This window comes from Myotis myotis, unplaced genomic scaffold (genome assembly GCF_014108235.1).
Source record: "Myotis myotis isolate mMyoMyo1 unplaced genomic scaffold, mMyoMyo1.p scaffold_m19_p_55, whole genome shotgun sequence".
In the NCBI taxonomy this organism is placed as follows: Eukaryota; Metazoa; Chordata; class Mammalia; order Chiroptera; family Vespertilionidae; genus Myotis; species Myotis myotis.
In genome coordinates this window covers 368352-387509 of record NW_023416363.1, presented here as the reverse complement: position 1 = coordinate 387509, position 19158 = coordinate 368352, and the positions used below count along the sequence as shown (strand labels likewise).

Genomic DNA, 19158 nt, shown 5'->3' with positions numbered 1-19158 from the left:
AGGGTTGGGGCGGGAGGTAAGAGATCAATGCATAACCAATGGACAGAAGCCACTGGGAGGGGGTGAGGGCATATTGGAGGGGGGGTGGAGGGGGAGGTCAATTGGGAAAAAAAGGAGACATACGTACTATTTGTAAGAATTTAAACAATTAAAAAAATAAATAAGCCCTAGCCGGCTTGGCTCAATGGATAGAGCATCAGCCTGTGGACTGAAGGGTCCCAGGTTCGATTCCGGCCAAGGGCACATACCTGGGTTGAAGGCTCGATCCCCAGTGGGGGGTTGTGCAGGAGGCAGCCGATCCATGATTCTCTCTCATCATTGATGTTTCTATCTCTCTCTCCTTCTCCCTTCCTCTCTGAAACCAATAAAGAAATACATTTTTAAAAATTTAAATTAAAAATTTAAATAAAAAATAAAATCAATAACAACAAAAAAGTCCAGTTGCTTTCCAGGGAGAAATCTGTGGCCTTTGGAGCGCTAGGAACTACACTACCCAGAAGAAGATGCGCTGAGTCGAGCCAGTGACGGATGGGGGTAAGGGAATTTCCGGGAATTGGGGCGGGACTTCCGGCGTCGTCCTCCTCGCGGCCATATTTGCCGCTTTTCGGAGTCTTTGCTGCTTTTGGGGGTCTGTGTGTGTATTTTCAGGCGACGAAACGGAGACGGCGCCCAGGAGTCGCGGTCCCCGCCGCCGCAACACGCGTGGGCGCGGCTCGGCGACCCCGCGAGGGACCCGCTCAGGGCGGACGGGGTCCCCCCTCGCCCGCCGCCCCGCAGGTCCGATGGCGGCGGCCGCGCGGAGGCTCCCGGCTGAGGTGAGCGCGTCCCCCTCCCCCTCCAGACCCGCAGCCCCGGCCCCGGCGCCCCCGTGCAGGCGGGACGGGAGACAGGTCCCGGCGGCGGCGCAGCGGGTCGGGGAGGAAGCGCAGGCCCCGCGCCCTGAAGGGAAGGGGGAGGCGGAGGTCACGTGACTCCCGGTCGGGCGGCTGGTCGGGCGGGCGGCTGAGGCTCCGGGAGGAGACGCGGCCCGGACGGTGCTGGAGGCGGAGGATCCGGGAGCCGAGATGCAGCTCCCGCCTCCCCCTCCCGCGTGGAGCCCCCAGAATGTGGGGGTGCGCACTGGGGGCGCGGGAGTTTCCGGTTCCTGGTGGGTGAGACCTGGCCCGATGCGGCCTTTTTTTTTTTTTTTTGAATTTTAGGAAATGGATTTTATTACCCAAATAGAATGCCATAGTCCCCATATGCTTTGCCATTGTTGTCCATCACCATGATTTCACAAAAACAAATCTTTAATAAACGTAAAATTTATGAACATCTTTTTAAAAAAATATCCTATCTAATAAAAGAGAAACATGGTAATTGGCGTACAACTGCTACCCTTCCCATTGGCTAATCAGGGTGATATGCAAATTAACTGCCAGCCAAGATGGCGGCTGGCAGCCAGGCAGCTTAAACTGAACATGAGGCTTGCTTGCTACAGTAAAGGAGGACTCCAATGTTCCCCGCCTGCCTTGCCGGCCTCTGAGCCTGCAGTTTGAAACATTGTAACGAATATAGAAGCTAAACAAAACCCCAGAAACCAGCTTTCAGCGAGCCGGGATCTCAGAGCTGGAGTTGATACAGAGTTTCGATTATAGAACCGAAACAAACCAGATACCTGCTTTCAGCAGCTGAGGCCTCAGAGCTGGAGCCAAGCCTCATAGCTAAAGCTGGCCCAGAATAATAGAGAAAAAGAAAAGGAGCCGTTGGGAGCTTCAGTCCCAGCCTGAAAACAGCCCTCAGCCCCTCACCCAGACTGGCCAGGCACCCCAGTGGGGACCCCCACCCTGAAGGGTGTGTGACCAGCTGCAAACAGCCCTCAGCCCCTCACCCAGGCTGGCCAGGCACCCCAGTGGGGACCCCCACCCTGATCCAGGACACCCTTCAGGGCAAACCAGCCAGCCCCCACCCATGCATCAGGCCTCTATTCTATATAGTAAAAGGGTAATATGCCTCCCAGTACTGGGATCAGCGGAGTCTCGAGGCCTCCTGGCACCGGGATCAGCATGACAGGGGGCAGCGCCCAAACCCCCTGATCGCCCTGTGGCTCTGTGTGTGACAGGGGACGGGGCCACAACCTCCCTATCGGCCCTGCTCTGTTCCTGACAGGGGAAAGCGCCCCAACCCCCTGATCGGCCCTGCTCTGTGCCTGATAGGGGGGGAGCTCCCCAACCCCCTGATCGCCCTGCGGCTCTGTGTGTGACAGGGTGCGGCGCCCCAACCCCCCCACCACGAGGGCCCTACTGTGTGTGTGACGGGGTAGAGCCATAACCTTCCCATCGGCCCTGCCCTGAGTGTCAGAGTGGCGGCGCCCCAACCCCCTGATCGGCCCTGCTCTGTGCGTGACAGGGGGCACCGCCCCAACCCACTGATTGGCCCTGCTCTGTGTGTGACAGGGGGCAGCGCCCCAACCCCCAATCGGCCCTACCCTGAGCATGACTGAGGGTGGCATCGCAACCTCCCAATCTGCCCTGCTCTGTGCATGACAGGGGAAGGCGCCCCAACTCCCCAATCGGCCTTGCTCTGAGCCCGACCAGGGGCTGCACCTAGGGATTAGGCCTGCCCTCTGCCACCCGGGAGCAGGCCTAAGCCAGCAGGTCATTATCTCCCAAGGGGTCCCAGACTGCGAGAGGGCACAGCCGGGCTGAGGGACCCCCCATCCCCCCGGAGTGCACAAATTTTTGTGCACCGGGCCTCTAGTATATATATATTTCTTTATTGATTTCAGAGAGAAAGGGGGAAGGGGAGAGAGAGAGAGAAACACCAGTGATGAGAGAGAATCATTGATCAGCTGCCTCCTGCACGCCCCCCACTGGGGATATAGCCCGCAACCCAGGCATGTGCCCTTGGCCGGAATCGAACCCGGGACCCTTCGGTCCACAGGCTGACGCTCTATCCACTAAGCCAAGCCGGATAGTGCAAATTTATGAACATCTTAAGATAACTTGAAAAATATATAGTTAAATGAAATCCACGAATTACAAAGATTATAATAATATGCACACTGCCAGTCCATCTAAATTCGGCACAAGCCAGTCCACTTGGTCCATTGGGGTATGAATGACATATTATGCCCTTGACAAAGGTGACAAGTGTGATAGTGTTTTGACAGAGAAAGCAAAATATAATTCCTGGCTATGTCATTGTTCTGGCTCATCAAAGCTAATAAAATAGGTGAGGGTGAGGTTCTGCCATGCCCAAGGTGTCGGCAAATGTAATAGAAGGTATGCGGTCCTTGTTGATGTCCCTGTGTCTGGCGTGGTGCCCTCAGGCCTGGGGTGAGCGCAGGGGGGACCACACAGGAGTGGGAGGGGGTCACGGCCTCTGAGCTTCAGGGGAGCCCCTGGGGGGAGGGGGAGGCCAGATGCCCAAAGGAGGCCTTCCCAGTGGCGTCTCCCCAAGTGCGAGGCAGTGGGGTGCCCCTGGGGCCTGGAGGTTGAGGGGTACAGTCCGCAGAGGGCTGTGTGCATTGGGGGGAAGTGGGAGTTAGGGTTCCGGGGGCCGAGCATTGGGGACTGACAGGTGAAGCCTGAGCCTAGGCTTGGTGGGGCCTCGTCACCATCTGAAGACCCCGAGGGGAAGGCATGGCATGAAGGGGGCCCTGCCCGCCAGGAACAGGACTGGGGTCCATCTCTGTGCCCTCCTGCCTGGAGCTGCTGAGGGCAGAGCCTCCTGCCTAAAGGGACCCTGAGGGTCGAGTGGGCTCCCCTGGCCCCTGTGCCCACCTGTGGGGTTCCCCTGAGGTGGGAGCTGGGGAGGAGGAGGCAGGAGGGGCAGATGGGTGGGAGAGGGACTGTGGGTTCTCAGGCACAGGATGGTCATGGTTCCCTCTGTCCCTGTCATTTCAGGCCGGCGTGACCCTGGAGGATGTGGCCGTGCGTTTCTCCCGGGAAGAATGGAGGCTGGTGGATGAGGCACAGAGACACCTGTATCTGCATGTGATGCTGGAGAACTTTGCACTTGTCTCCTCTCTGGGTAAGACTCACAGCCTCACCAGGGACCTGGACTGGACTCGCCTCCCTCCCCCCCGACCCCTCTCTCAGTCCTGGGGCCTGGACCCCAGCACTGCTGCCTCCCCAGTGTTCTGGGCAGTTGCTGTGTTGCTGGGGCTGGTGGGTGTACAAAACCCTCTTCTCTCTCCTGCAGCCTTCATACTGAACCCTTTGGGAAGGACTCAGGGTCAGTAAGTAGTACTACATTGAGCTTCATGGATTCGCCTCTCAGTGTCTGGGTGAATGTGTCCAGATCCACACCACTTCTGTCTCCCAGGGTTCGATCCCTTCTGGTAGCCGTCATTTCCTCCTGCCCACCTGTGCCAGGACTTGCAGGTGTTGTCTGGGTAGCTGTTTACCTGAAGCCTGGGCTTTGCTTTAAGACTCTCCTAAAGTGTGTAGTGTTTAGATCTCTTTTCCTTTTTTGTTTCCTAACCTGGTTGCAATACAGACTTGTATACATTAAAGTGTACAGTGGACTGACTTTATTATATATACTAGAGGCCCGGTACACAAAAATTTGTGCACTCTGGGGGGTCCCTCAGCCCGGCCTGTGCCCTCTCGCAGTCTGGGACCCCTCGGGGGATGTCCACCCCTGGCTTAGGCCCGCTTCCTGGGGGGATTGGGCTTAAACTGGCAGTCATACATCCCTCTGGCAGCCCGGGAGCCCTCGGGGATGTCCACCTGCTGGCTTAGGCCTGCTCCCTGGGGGATTGGGCTTAAGCTGGCAGTCAGACATCCCTCTGGCAGCCTGGCAGCCCTTGGGGATGTCCACTTGCCAGCGGGGAGAAGGCCTAATCTGCAGTCGGACATCCGTAGCACTGCTGAGGAGGCAGGAGAGTCTCCCGCCACCACCGCTGTGCTGGCAGCCGTCAATCTGGCTTGTGGCTGAGCAGAGCTCCCCCTGTGGGAGCGCACTGACCATCAGGGGACAACTCCTGCATTGAGCTTCTGCCCCCTGGTGGTCAGTGTGTGCCATAGTGATCAGTCATTCCCAGTTCTGCTGTTAGGGTCAATTTGCGTATTACCCCTTTATTATATAATTAAACAAATTTATTTTATTTATTATCCCCCCAGCAACCCAAACTCCCAGCCTCTACTGTCTTGTCTTTTCTTTTTTCTGGGATTTATTTATCTTCTATAATTGAAACTTTGTAGCCTTGAGCAGAGCCGAGGGCCGTCTAGGGCAGGCAGGAAGCTTGGCTTCCTCCATCGCTCAGGGCAAGCCAAGCCTCCTGCTCATTCCAGTTCTGTGGCTGCTGCCATCTTAGTTGGGTTAATTTGCATACTTGCTCCTCATTGGCTGGTGGGCGTGGCTTGAGTGTAGGACAGGGACAGTTAATTTACATATTTCTTTTTTATTACATAGGATATATATAAAGACTAGAGGCCTAGTGCACAAAATTTGTGCACTGGAAGGGGATGTCCCTCAGCCCAGCCTGCACCCTGTCCAATCTGAGACCACTTGGAGGATGTCCGACTGCTGGTTTAGGCCCCATCCCTGTGGTGGGATCGGGCCTAAACCGGCAGTCTGACATCCCTCTCACAATCTGGGACTGCTGGCTCCCAACCGCTCACCTCGCTGCCTGCCTGATTGCCCCTACCTGCTTCTGCCTCTGAGCCTGATCACCCCTAACCACTTTCCTTCCAGCCTGATCAACGCCTACCTGCTCCCCTGCTGGCCCAATTGCCCCCAACTGCCCTCCCCTGCCAACCCGATTGCCCTCCCCTGCTGGCCTGGTCGCCCACAACTGCCCTCCCTTGCCAGCCTGTTCACCCCTAACTGCCCTCCCCTAGCGGCCTGGTCGCCCCTAACTGCTCTGCCCTGCTGGCCTGATTGCCCACAACTGCCCTACCCTGCCAGCCTGTTCACCCCTAACTGCCCTCCCCTGCCAGCCTGGTCACACCTAACTGCCCTCCCCTACCGGCCTGGTTGTCCCTAGCTGCACTCCCCTGCTGTCCTGATTGCCCACAACTGCCCTCCCCTGCCGGCCATCTTGTGACCACATGGGATTGGCCATCTTGTGCAAGGGTGCGATGGTCAATTGGCATATAACCTCTTTATTATATAGGATAATGGCCACAGTAAAGTTAATTAAACATCTTTTCCCATTTGAAGCTTCCTGATATTTTTATGCTGTGAATGCTTAAGATGTACTCTCAATAAATTTCAATTATATCACATTATTAACTGTAGTCACCATGATCTTAAGTACATCCTTAGAACTCACTCATCTTATAAAGGAAGCTTCCTACTCTTTTTTTTTTTAAATACATTTTATTGATTTTTTACAGAGATGTAGGGAGAGGGATAGAGAGCTAGAAACATCAATGAGAGAGAAACATCTACCAGCTACCTCCTGCACACCTACCAGGGATGTGCCCGCAACCAAGGTACATGCCCTTGACCGGAATCGAACCTGGGACCTTTCAGTCTGCAGGCCGACGCTCTATATACTGAGCCAAACTGGTTGTCCCTACCCTTTTTTTGTTTTGTTAATCCTCACCTGAGGATATTTTTTCCATTGCTCTTCAGAGAGAGTAGAAGGAGGGGAGGAGGGGAGGGAGAGAGAGAACTATCGATGTGATGGCTCACATAGACTGGTTGTCTCCAATATGCTCTCCAAGACCCTCTGTTCTAGGGCTGATGCTCTAAACACTGAGCCACACCGGCCAGGGCTGCCCATTTTTTAATTGGATTGTTTGTTGCTATTAAGTTGTATGAACACCTTGTATATTTTAGCTCTCCCTTATGAGACAGCCTTTACACATATTTTCTCACTTTTCATTTCTTTTTTTAAATTTTTTTTATTTTTATTTAAGTATATTTTGTCCAAGGCACCCCTCCTTCCCCGCCCACTTCACTTTTCATTTCTGATGACTCCATTCTTTGCTGTGCAGATGCCTTTTAGTTTGATGTAGCTCAGCTCCTGTATTTTTGTCTTTGTTGTCTGCTGGTAACATCCAAAAACGTCATTGCTAAAACCAATGTCAAGGACCTCTCTTTCCCCAAGGAGTTTTAAATTTTCATACGTCACATTTCAGTTTTTAATGCATCTGAATTAGTTTTTGTCAATGGTGTAAGGTCGGGCCCCAATTTCTTTCTAGCAGGTGCATATCCAGTTTTCTCAACATTGTTTTTCATTGGTTTATGTTTAGAGACACAGAGCAAGTGAGAGAGAGAGGGAGTGAATGAGAGAGAGAGAAACATTGATTTGCTCTTACACTTATTTACACATTCATTGGTTGTTTCTTATATGTGCCCTGACTGGGAATTGAACCCACAACTTTGGCTTATCTGAACAATGTTCTAACCAACTGACCGACCTGGCCAGAGTCTAACACTGTTTATTGAAGACACTTTTCTTTCCATTTTGTGTGTTTGGTTCTTGTCAAAGAGTACTTGACCACCATATATGTGGATTTCTTTCTGGGCTGCATGTATTCTGTTCTTAGACCTGTGTGTCTATTTGTGTTAGTTTTGATTAATTTGTTTTGTAATATGGTTTAAATCATGAAGTTTCATGCCTGTCACTCTAGTGATGATCTTGTTTATCAAAATTGCTTTGACGGTTAGAACTCATCTGTAGTTTGAATTTTAGGATTCGTTTTCTATTTCTGGTAAAAATTCCATTGGATTTTGGTAGAGAGTGCATGGAATCATGTTGCTTTGGTTAGTAGAGATATTTGAACAATAATTCTTCCTATCCAAGAACACAGGATGTCTTTTCATTAATTTGAGTCTTCAGTTCTTTTCATGAGTTGTCATGGTTTTCATTGTCCGGATCTTTCACCTTCTTTATTAACTTTATTGCTAAATATTTTATTGTTTTTAATGGTATTATAAATGAGATTGATTTCTAAATTCCTTATCCAGATATTTTATTGTTAGTGTGAAGATGCAACTGACTTGTATGTGGATTTGGGATGCTGCAAATTTATTGGGCTTGTTTATTCCTGCTGGAGGTGTTTTGGTGGAGTTTTTAGGATGTCCTTTATATGAGATAATGTCATCTGCAAACATAGGCAGTTTTACTCCCTTTATATGTGTGTGTGTTTTATTTCAGAGAACAAGGGAGAGGAGAGAGAGAGAGAAATATCAGTGATGATTAGTGGCCACAGATAATGCGTTCCGGTTGACTCAGTGGTCTCAAGACCAGTACAATTACTCTAAATTACCTCGATGGCTCTAGATAATGAGTTCCTGGCAACCCAGTGGTCTCAAGACCCGAGGGCTCTAGATAAGGTGTTTCTGTCAATTCAGTGACCCCAAGACCCAAAACTATAATTAACATGCTTAATTCTGCTTCTGTAAACTGCTTTTTGGCAAACCAGGTTCCTCATTCCAAACCTTGAGATGTAATCAATACCTTTGTGATCTTTGCCTATATAAGTCTGGTTTTGCCACCATCTTAACACTATGAGATTTGGGAATGGCCCCTCATAGTCCCGGATTGCAATACATAGGACTCTTTAATTCGAAAAATAAAAAAAAGTATCAGTGATGAGAGAGAATCATTGTTCAACTGGTTCTTGCATGCCCCCCTACTGGGGACTAAGCCTGTTACCTGTGCATGTGCCTTGACTGGGAATCGAACTGTGACCTCCTGATTCCTAGGTTGACGCCCAACCACTGAGCGACACTGACCGGGTAATTTTAAATGTTTTTAAATTTCATTCAGGGATACTTTCTCCATTGGTTTTTAAAGAGAGTGAAAGAGAAGGAGGAGGAGAGAAAAGAGAAACATCGATGTGAGAGAGACACGTTGACCCGGTTACCTTCTGCACTGGTGGGCTATGGACCCACAGCCTAGGCTTGTAACCTTGACCAGGAAAGGAGCCTGTGACCCCTTCTTCCAAGGGCCAAGGGTCTAATCACTTAACAACACAGGCCAGGGTGATTTATCTTTTTTGTTATAAAGGAAGAGAGGAATGGAGAGTGAGAAAGAGAGATGGGGAAACTTCAATTTATTGTTCCGCTTATTTATGTATCTTTTATTCCTTCTTTATGTGTCCTGATTAGAAATCAAACCTGCAATCTTGGCGTATTAGGTCGACATTCTAACCAATTGAGCTATCCAGCCCAGTCCTCTACATCTAATATTTTGTGAGGTTTTTATCATGAAAGAATTATGAATTTTGTTAAATGCTTTTTTTGCATCTATTGTGATGATAAGATTTTTTTCGCCTTCATTCTGTTAATGTGCTAAAGCACATTTATTTATTTTTAAATATATTTTATTGATTTTTTTCACAGAGAGGAAGGATGAGGGATAGAGAGTTAGAAACATCGATGAGAGAGAAACATTGATCAGCTGCCTCCTGCACACCCCCTACTGGGGATGTGCCCGCAACCAAGGTACATGCCCTTGCCCGGAATCGAACCTGGGACCCTTCAGTCCGCAGGCCGACGCTCTATCCGCTGAGCCAAACCAGTTGGTCCGACTCTCTCTGGGAGTGCAGTGTTTCAGCTAAGAAAACCGCTCCTGCCTTTATCACCCTGGTATTAATGAGATGAGTTTCTTTTTCCTTGCAGCTTTCAGAATTCTCTTTGTCATTTCTTTTTGGGTTTTATTCTAATGTTTCTTGGTGCAGCCTTTTTTGAATGGAATGTGTTTTTGGATTTATGAGCCTCATGCACTTAGGGGACCGCTTCTATCTCGAGATTTTCTGAGTTTGTTTCCGTTATTTAAAAGTTTTGTTTTTGTTGATCCACATTTGAGGATATTTTCCCACTGAATTTTAGAGAGAGTGGAAAGGGGAGGGGGAGAGACAAAAACATCAATGTGAGAGAGACACATCGATTGGTTGTCTTATGCACATGCCCCATCCAAGTACATGCCCTTGACTTTAATTGAACCCAGGACTCTTCATTCTGCAGGCCAACCCTTTATCCACTAAGCCAAATCAGCTAGGGCCATTATTTAAATAAGCTTTCTATCCCTTTTTTCTGTCTTCTCTTTCTAGAACTCCCATAACGTGAATATTGTTATTTCATGACAACCCATAATTCATGTACGATTTCTTTATTCTCTTTTTCTAAATTTGTTTTGACTGCGTAATATCAAAGGACCAACATTCATCTTCAGAATCATTGTTTTGATTGATCAAGTGAGCTATTGATGCTCTCTATAGCACTTTTTCATTTCATTTATTTTTCAGCACAATAATTTTCATTTTCTCCTCTTGTTTATTTTCTATTTCTTTGGTGAAAAGTCTTATTTTATTTGTATATTGTTTTCTGGCCTTTTTTAATTTGCATTTTTATTTTTTAAATTGATTTTAGAGAAGGAGAAGGGGGGTGAGAGAGTGAGAGAAACATTGATGTGAGAGAGACATTGATTTGAGAGAGACATTGATTTGTTGCCTCTTGTACGCACCCTGTCTGGTGATCTAACCCACAACATAGGTATGTGCCCTGACTGATAATCAAACCTGTTTCCTTCCTGTGATTAGGACTGCACTCCAACTCACTGAGCTATCTCAGCCAGGGCAATTGTGTGTCCTTTATTTTATTTTATTTATTTTTAGCTTCCTGGGCTTGCTTAAATTATTTATTTTGAAATCCTTTTCTGACCATACACAGATGTGCATTTCTTTGGAGTGATTGTTAAATTAGTGTGTTCCTTTGGTTGGTGGGATGTCATGTTTCCTTGATTTACAAAAAAATGTTTTGTTTGCATGTTTGTTTTTTGTAGACTTGTGTTGATGTCTGTACATTTCATAGGGTGAATTACTTTGACTTTCTGGAAAGGTTTTGATGGGAAGAGCTTCACCTGTGTTGTGGTGTCACTGCGGACTTGGTTGGTGTTGCAGTTCTGACTATAAGAAGGCCAAACCGAGTAATGTCTGCAGCTGTGTAACCCGGAGTCAGTGTTAGTGAAATTGCAGGTTCCTCAGTAGCTATGGCTTTGTGTGCTCACACCTATGGAGAGGATGGCTGTAGACAAGCTGGTTTTGTTTTCTCAAGGGAAATGTTTTTGGCTTAGTTGTTCCCTTTAGGTCAGGGGTCCTCAAACTTTTTAAACAGGGGGCCAGTTCACTGTCCCTCAGACCGTTGGAGGGCCGGACTATAGTTTTAAAAAAAACTGTGAACAAATTCCTATGCACACTGCACGTATCTTATTTTGAAGTAAAAAAAACAAAACGGGAACAAATACAATATTTGCATTTGCATGTGGCCCGCGGGCCGTAGTTTGAAAACCCCTGCTTTAGGTGCTGAGTGCAGGGTGTCCTCGTGGTGATGGGGGAATTCGTGTCTGATTGTAACAGCCTCCAGTGGCATTGACTTTGCTCTGAGATGCAGTCCCACACTGATCAGTGATCGAGCCTGTGAGCAGAGCACAGGGACACACACAAGGAGCTAGTGTCTGAGGGCTCAGCTACTCCGTATTGCCTATGGCTTTGGTACCTGAGAACCGGGCATTCGTGTGACAGCAATGGGGTCAGGTTATCTAATATTGGCATTTCAGGAACAGTTGTGGCTCCGGGGTCTGGCGGGTATGGGGTGGGGCCTCTGGAGAAGGCAGCTGGGATCCATGCCTGTGGTCACTCGGCCAAGTCTGCTGTGCAGACTGGGTGTCCTCAGATGTAGTGTGAGCTGTTGAGGGTCTTTCTGGAAAAGGTTTCTGGGGTCCTCCACAGAGCTGGACGGTGCAATGGAATGGCATTTGCCCTTTGGCTGATACACATGGCTCCTGCCTTCCTTATTTCTCTTTCTTTTCCAGGTGTCTTCACTATGCTGATATTTATTCTTTGTGTGTTTATTCTCCTTTTTATGCTCCATGGGCTGCTGTTGTGTCTTAATTGTGTTCTGGAGAACTCTAAGGGCAAATTTTGCTTGTAAAGAACTGCCTTAATTTTTTTGTTGTTTGTGACAAAAGCTGGTGTCCTCGACCACATTGCTGACATCACTCACCAGATGTGTGTCTAGGTGTGTTGTGTGCTGAGTTACTGTGGAACAGAGCTCTCCATTCACATGTTCTGTTTTCATCTTGTATCATCCATGTTGTATGTAGTTGCCCTGCTAGGACTTTTGGGGAAGAGTCCTTTCTGCGTGTATCACAGGATGCGTCTCTGTCCAGCCATGGCCAAGTGGGGTCACAGAGGGTGTGGTCCTAGTGATTGGCAGTTGTGAAAATTGTGCTGTCAGGACATTGTTCAGATCATACCATGAACCTGTCTTTGCTCAACCAGAGGGTTTGTGTCATTGCCAATAGCCAGACCCATTTCCCTTCTTCCTCTTGCAGCTTTGGCACTTTCCCGTGTCTACTGTGGTTTCTAGCCCAGGAATAGTGCCCCCTCCCTGGACTCCCATCTCACCTGCCCTCTCACCGCTCTTTCCTCAGTGCTCTTCAACACTGCCCCTCACATATCTGCTGTGAGATGTTGAAAGTTTCCGTATTGACCTTGGACAGCAGCTAGTGTTTGCATAGTAATGTTCCTACATGCATGCTTCCCCCCAGCTCTGCTTCAGCAGCAGAGAAGATATGCAGGAATCGGTTGCAATAGAAAATGCATTGTATGCTGTGCCTCTCTTTGTTGTGTCAGACCCATATCCTCCCCCTGGTGTGTTTTCACCATTTTCTGACCTTAGAAGCCTAGGAGCACAAAGTAGTCAGCCAGTCCTTCCACTGAATTCTCTTCCTTTGCAAAGCATTTCATATATCGATGTGTTTCTCCCCTCCCTTTAGTCAACATGTAATTCAAAAGTATTTCTCTGCATTCAGGTTGCTGCTGTGGAGCCGATGATGTGGAAGTACCCCGCGAACAGAGGGTTTCTGTGGGAATCTCACAGGGGAAGAATCCCAAGGCAGCCTCGTCTTCCCAGAAGAGACACCCCTGCGAGAGTTGCGGGCCGGTCTTGAGGGACATTTTCCACTTGGTTGAGCAGCAGGGGACACAGCACAGCCAGAAATTGCTGAGGTGTGGGGCGTGCGCAAAACGATTTTATTTCAGTGCAAAGTGTCACCAGCCAGAGGGGCAGCACATGGTAGGGGAGCCCTTCAGAAGTCGTGTGGACAAGGCCTCATTCGTGAAGAGCGGCAGCACCCACCTGTCAGGGAAGACCTTGGCCTCTGAGCAGGGTGAGAGGGACTTCCTGCCCAGCTTGGGACATCAGCAGCCACAGCCCACTCCTAAAGCGAAGGAGCCGAAGGAGGGCCCCCAGTGGGAAGCATCTTCACAGAGCAGAATACGTCTTGACCATCCAGGGAAATGCAAAAAGGCCTTTAACCCCAAACGCCTGCTTGTTCAGGACCAAGATGTCTATATTGCAAGGAAATGTTTTGTGTGCAGTGAATGTGGAAAGATATTCAGGTACAAATCCTCATTTGTTACTCACTGCCGAGTCCACACTGAAAAAAGTATTTATGTGTGTGACAAAGGTCGGAAAACCTTTAGTGGACGCTCAACCCTCAGTCAGCATCGAAAAATTGATACAAGTCAAAGGCAGTACAAGTGCAGCAAATGTGGAAAATCCTTAAGCCACAAACCTGTCCTCATTAATACCCAGGAACAACACAATGGCGAAAACAGTTATGTGTGCGGTGAATGTACACTACCGTTTAGTCATAGTTCAGTGTCCATTGAATATCAGAAAGTTCAAACGCAAGAAAAACCTTATAAGTGTAAGGACTGTGCAAAATCGTTTACCTCTCTTGCTGCCCTCAGTTATCATCAGAGCTCTCACACAGGAGAAAGACCTTATGGGTGCAGTGATTGTGGGAAATCTTTTATCTCTAGGTCTGACCTCCGTTATCATCAGAGAGTTCACACTGGAGAAAGGCCTCATGAGTGCAGTGAATGTGGGAAATCTTTTATCACCCGTACAGCTCTTCGTTATCATCAGAGAGTTCACACTGGAGAAAGGCCTTATGAATGTAGTGAATGTGGGAAGTCCTTTACCCGAAGAAATAACCTCCTTATACACCTTAGAGTTCATTCAGGGTACAGGCCTTATGAGTGTGGTGAATGTGGGAAATCTTTTACCTTTAGTTCTAGCCTCCGTTATCATCATAGAGTTCACACTGGAGAAAGGCCTTATGACTGCAGTGAGTGTGGGAAATCCTTTAACAATAGGTGGACACTTGTTAGACACCAGAGGATTCACACAGGAGAAAAGCCTTACGTATGCAGCAATTGTGGCAAATCTTTTACTTGCAGTTCCACACTTCAGTATCATGAGCGAGGCCACCTTGGGAAAAGGCCTTATGAGTGCAGTGAATGTGGGAGATCTTTTACTACTAGCTCTGCCCTCCGTTATCATCAGAGTGTTCACACAGGAGAAAGGCCTTATGAGTGCAGTGAATGTGGGAAATCTTTTATCTCCAGATCTGACTTCCAGTATCATCAGAAAACTCACTCAGGAGAAAGGCCTTATGAGTGTAATGAATGTGGAAAATCCTTTATTCGAAGAAATAACCTCATTTTACACCAGAGAGTACACACAGGAGAAAGACCTTATGAGTGTAGTGAATGTGGGAAATCTTTTAACAATAAGTCGACACTCATTCAACACCGGAGAGTTCACACAGGAGAAAAACCTTACGTGTGCACTGAATGTGGAAAATCCTTTACTTCCAGCTCCACCCTCTCCTATCATCTGAGAACTCATGCGGGAAAAAGGCCTTATGCATGTAGTGAATGTGGGAAATCATTTACATCTAGTTCCACCCTCAATTACCATCAGAGAGTTCACACAGGAGAAAGGCCTTATAAATGCAGTCAATGTGGAAAATCTTTTACTTTTAGTTCGAGCCTCCGTTATCATCACAGAGTTCACACTGGAGAGAGGCCATATGAGTGCAGTGAATGTGGGAAAACGTTTAAGGATAGATCACAATTCACTAAACACCAGAGAGGTCACACTGGAGAAAGACCTTATGAGTGTAATGAATGTGGGAAATCTTTTAGCCACAAATCTTCCCTCTCAATACACCAGAAAATTCATAATAGAGAAAGGTCTTACAAGTGTGGCGAGTGTGGTAAATCTTTTACCTCTACCTCTGGTCTTGGTTATCATCGGAGACTTCACAGGGGAGAAAGGCCATATCAGTGCATTGAATGTGGGAAATCTTTTACCAGTAGCTCGATACTTGTTCGACACCAGAGAGTTCACACAGGAGAAAGGCCTTATGAGTGTAGTGAATGTGGGAAATGTTTTGCCAGTAGTGACACACTTTCTTATCACCAGAGAGTTCACACAGGAAAAAAGCCTTACAAATGCAGTCAATGTGGAAAATCTTTTGCCTCTGGTTCCACCCTCCGTTACCATCAGAGAGTTCACACAGGAGAAAGGCCTTATGAGTGCAGTGAGTGTGGGAAATCTTTTATCTGTAGTTCCAAACTTCGTTATCATCATCGAGTTCACACTGGTGAAAGGCCTTATGAATGCAGTGAATGTGGAAAACTGTTTAGGGATAGTTCCCAATTCAGTCAACACCGGAGAGGTCACACTGGAGAAAGACCTTATGAGTGCAGTGAATGTGGGAAACTTTTTATACGAAAATCTACGCTCTCTCAACATCAGAGGGTTCATGTGAGGGAAAGGCCTTAGAAGTGCTAGACGTGCAATTTTCTGTTCAGTGTAAAAGCCTTGGAGGAAATTCTTTCAGAACTCATACGTCTGAAAATATGTACAGTGGATAGATTCCCTGTAAGTTTCATTTATGAGAAGCCTGTGTAAATATGTTACACTCTCTGATTGGCTGGGGCTCTTCCTAGGTTTATGTGGCTAAAGTTTTTCACCTTTCCCACTGGCATGTCCTTAGAATTTTTGCAACAGTCTTGGCTTAAAGTGTTCTGGGAAGCTGACCTCTGGTTTCATATATTGTAGAAATCTCGGAATAACCAAACCCTCAGTGGTCAGCTTTCCCTTTATGACTAATTTGGACATGGATTTCCGGGAATGTCCTGACTTCTGCTTCAAGCTTACAGAGAAATGACTACCGGTTCCAGGGATGCGTTGGTCTCACATGACACTTGTGGTGGAATTTACCGGCTTCCAGTTCATAGATTTGGAAGTGCCTATTGCTCATTGCTTTGCCTTGTGAAACAGTCGAGGCCTTATATTTTCTTTGTCATTATTCCTCACCTGAGGGTATTATTTTCGTTGTATTTTAGAGAAAGTGGAAGGGAAGGTGAGAGACAGAAACATCAGTGTGAGAGAGACAGATTGGATGAGATGACTCCCACACATATTCCAATCAGGTGCCAGGGACTAAACTTACAACCCAGGTACATGCCATTGACTAGGATCAACCTGAGATAATTCAGTATGTGGACCCATGCTTTAACCATTCAGTCATACCTGCAAGGGCGAAAAGACATCTTTAATATGGGAAACCAAAATCAGGGAATTATGCTCTCCTCTCTTTTTATGTCTAAAATGTACTTTGGGTAAACATAAAGTTAGTAAAACTTAGAGATGATTTCTATTTAATAAGTGCTAACATCCTGATAAAGTTTTGTAGAATGCAGACATGTCTCAACAGCTCATAAAATAATTGATTTAGCCCCAAATCATCAACCAATTACTTCAACCAAATATATTCAATGACAGCTGGCAGAGTAGACAAAATTTCAATGGGTAAAAATGATACTGAATGAAAAACCTTTTAACAGTTAAACTCACTATGCAACGTTCACAACACAAAAATGACACTGATACTTCATAGCATCTGTGCCTAAAGCAATCAAAAGTCTAAGCTCTGCCTGTGCAGCAGTGTGGCTAGAATCAAGGAGGATTTGATCTAATGCCTTTGGCTCCAACTACGTATTTATTGCAAACAAAGGAGTACAAGTTAAGGACATCAATGCTGTGACATACACGCGTTCTGGGAAGACAAGTGTTTGGTTCCAGAACAACTGTAATAAAGCCAGTCACACAGGTTTAATGGTTCACCGTGCACATAAAAATTACGTTTACACTCTACATCACTGTAGTCTGTGAAATATGCAATACCGTTATGTTTTCAAACAATAATGTACATCATTTAAAAAAATATTTGTGTTGCCCAAGCCAGTGTGGTACAGTGGTTTGAGCATCGACCTATGCACCAGAAAGGTAGCAGGTTTGATTCCAGGTCAAGGGCAGGTACCTGGGTTGCAGGTTCCATCCCCAGTCGCCAATGAGGCGTTTGGGGAAGCAATCCCTGTGTCTTTATGCTGATCGTCCTCTTTTTTCCCTCCTCCCGACCCTCCGCTCTAAAAACCAATGGGAAAAATGTCATCTGGTGAGGATTTTTTTTTATTATGAGAAATACTAGAGCAAAGTATGACAGGAGTAGAAAAATGTCCAGACATTTCCCAGAAATTATAAAAACTTTACTCCATTGTGGGTCGATTCACAGTCCTGGTCACTTGCACCTGGCAATGATATAACTCTTACAATTCAACAAAAGGAAGATAATCCAATTAAAAAAATGGGCAAGGGACCTAAATAGACATTTATCCCAAGATGATGTACAGATGACCAATATCCTATATAATAAAAAACTAATATGGAAATAGACTGAATGGCAGAACAACGGGTCACTATGACTTGGGCTGACTACCAGGGGGCGCATGCCGAACATGGCAGGCATTGGCTGCAGCGGGATGGTGGAGCAGGTGAGCAATTGTGCCAGACCAAGATGGGGCGCTGGGCATGCTCATCAGGGCAAGCCGCTGGTGGTTACTGAAAATTATTTGCTCCTGCACGCCACGGCCCCCTTGCAGCCACTGCTGGCCCCAGTCGCCTCTGAGGGCTTCTCCATCTTCCCCTGCTCCTGAAGGGCGATCGGGCCCATCAGCTGCTGCTCGCACCCGCAGCTGGCAATGGCCCCACTTGCACCTGCTGCCAGTGCCACCTGCAGGTGTGGGCGAGGCCGGCAGCGGGAGTGGGACTGCAGCAGGAAGGGCTGGGCAGGGGCATGGAGAATGGGCTGAGACCTGGTCCTGTGCCCACTGCAGCCTCATGGCCCACAGTTCCTTTTAAGGTGCACAGATTTGTGCACTGGGGCCCTAGTATGTACATGAAAAAGTGGTCCAGGTCAATATAATGATTACCTCACACCTACTAGACTGGCCGCTTTGAATAAATCAGCAGAACAAGTGCTGGTGAGGAGGCAGACAAGAGGATACTTCGTGCTCTGCTGGTGGGAATGCACATGGTGCAGTCATGTGGAAGGAGGATGGAGTTCCTTCAAAAAAACTAAAAATGGAACTGCTGTTTCACCCAGCAATCCTATTTCTGGGACTGCTTCCTAAGAATCCTGAAACATAGGAAAGAATATATGCACCTCTGTGTTCATCGCAGTATTATTTACAATAGTTAAGATCTGGAAGCAGCCCAAGTGCCCACCAGTGGATGAGTGGGTAAAAAAGCTGTGATGTATTTACACAATGGAATACGATGGGGCTGTGAAACGGATCTCTTACCAGTATAGATAGACCTGGAGATTATGATGCTCAGTGAAATAAGCAGTTAAAGGCAAATGTCACATGATCTTGCTTATCTGTGGGATCTGATGAACAAACTGAGGAAAGATGTTCTGATGCATGGCACAGTTCGACATCTTAGAATAAGGGTGTGGGTAGAGGTGGGGCAGGGTGGAGGGTCTACAGGGGTGTATGGGAGACATCTGTTATGCTGTCAACAATAACAAATAAAATATAAAAATAGTCTCCAGCACACGGCTTCTGGCACAGTGATTATAGGCCTGCTCTGACACTCCAGGGAAGCTCCTGGAATAAATCATTTTTCAGGTGTGTTTTTTTGGGGGAACATCTTCCAGTTGTAATAAAATCTCTTGCCCTGGATGCTCAGTGGATAGAGCATCGTCCTGCAGACTGAAGGGTCCCGGGTTCGATTCTGGTCAAGGGCACATGCCCGGGTTGTGGGCGCCACCCCGAGTGGGGGCTGTGCAGGAGGCAGCCGGTCAATGGTTCTCTCTCATCATCGAAGTTTCCCCCACTCCCTCACTGAAATCAATAAAAATGTGTGTGTTTTTTAAATTCTTTCTCCTTTCCCTTAAATGTAAGCTCTTAAATTCCTCAGGATTCCATATTTGTTCTTCCTGGGTGCTGCTGTTTTTACATTTTCACACCTGTCTCCTGTAATATACTGTAACTTAAAATATTTCAT

At 47.4% G+C, this 19158-nt stretch overlaps 1 protein-coding gene across 1 annotated transcript; it reads left to right on the top strand.

Annotated features, from left to right (window-relative positions):
- Nucleotides 1-581: 581 nt before the first annotated feature.
- LOC118657437 (zinc finger protein 271-like) lies at nt 582-19152 on the top strand. Its single transcript, XM_036311461.1, has 3 exons — nt 582-815; nt 3888-4014; nt 12761-19152. Exons 1-3 carry the CDS (start codon nt 783-785, stop codon nt 15586-15588), a joined length of 2988 nt encoding a protein of 995 aa, XP_036167354.1. The 5' UTR covers nt 582-782; the 3' UTR covers nt 15589-19152.
- Nucleotides 19153-19158: the final 6 nt, after the last annotated feature.

Coding starts and splice junctions, on each gene's coding strand:
- LOC118657437 (XM_036311461.1), top strand. CDS start 783: ATGGCGGCGGCCGCGCGGAGGCTCCCGGCTGAG. Junction 816..3,887: donor CGCGGAGGCTCCCGGCTGAG/GTGAGCGCGTCC, acceptor CTGTCATTTCAG/GCCGGCGTGACCCTGGAGGA. Junction 4,015..12,760: donor TGCACTTGTCTCCTCTCTGG/GTAAGACTCACA, acceptor CTCTGCATTCAG/GTTGCTGCTGTGGAGCCGAT.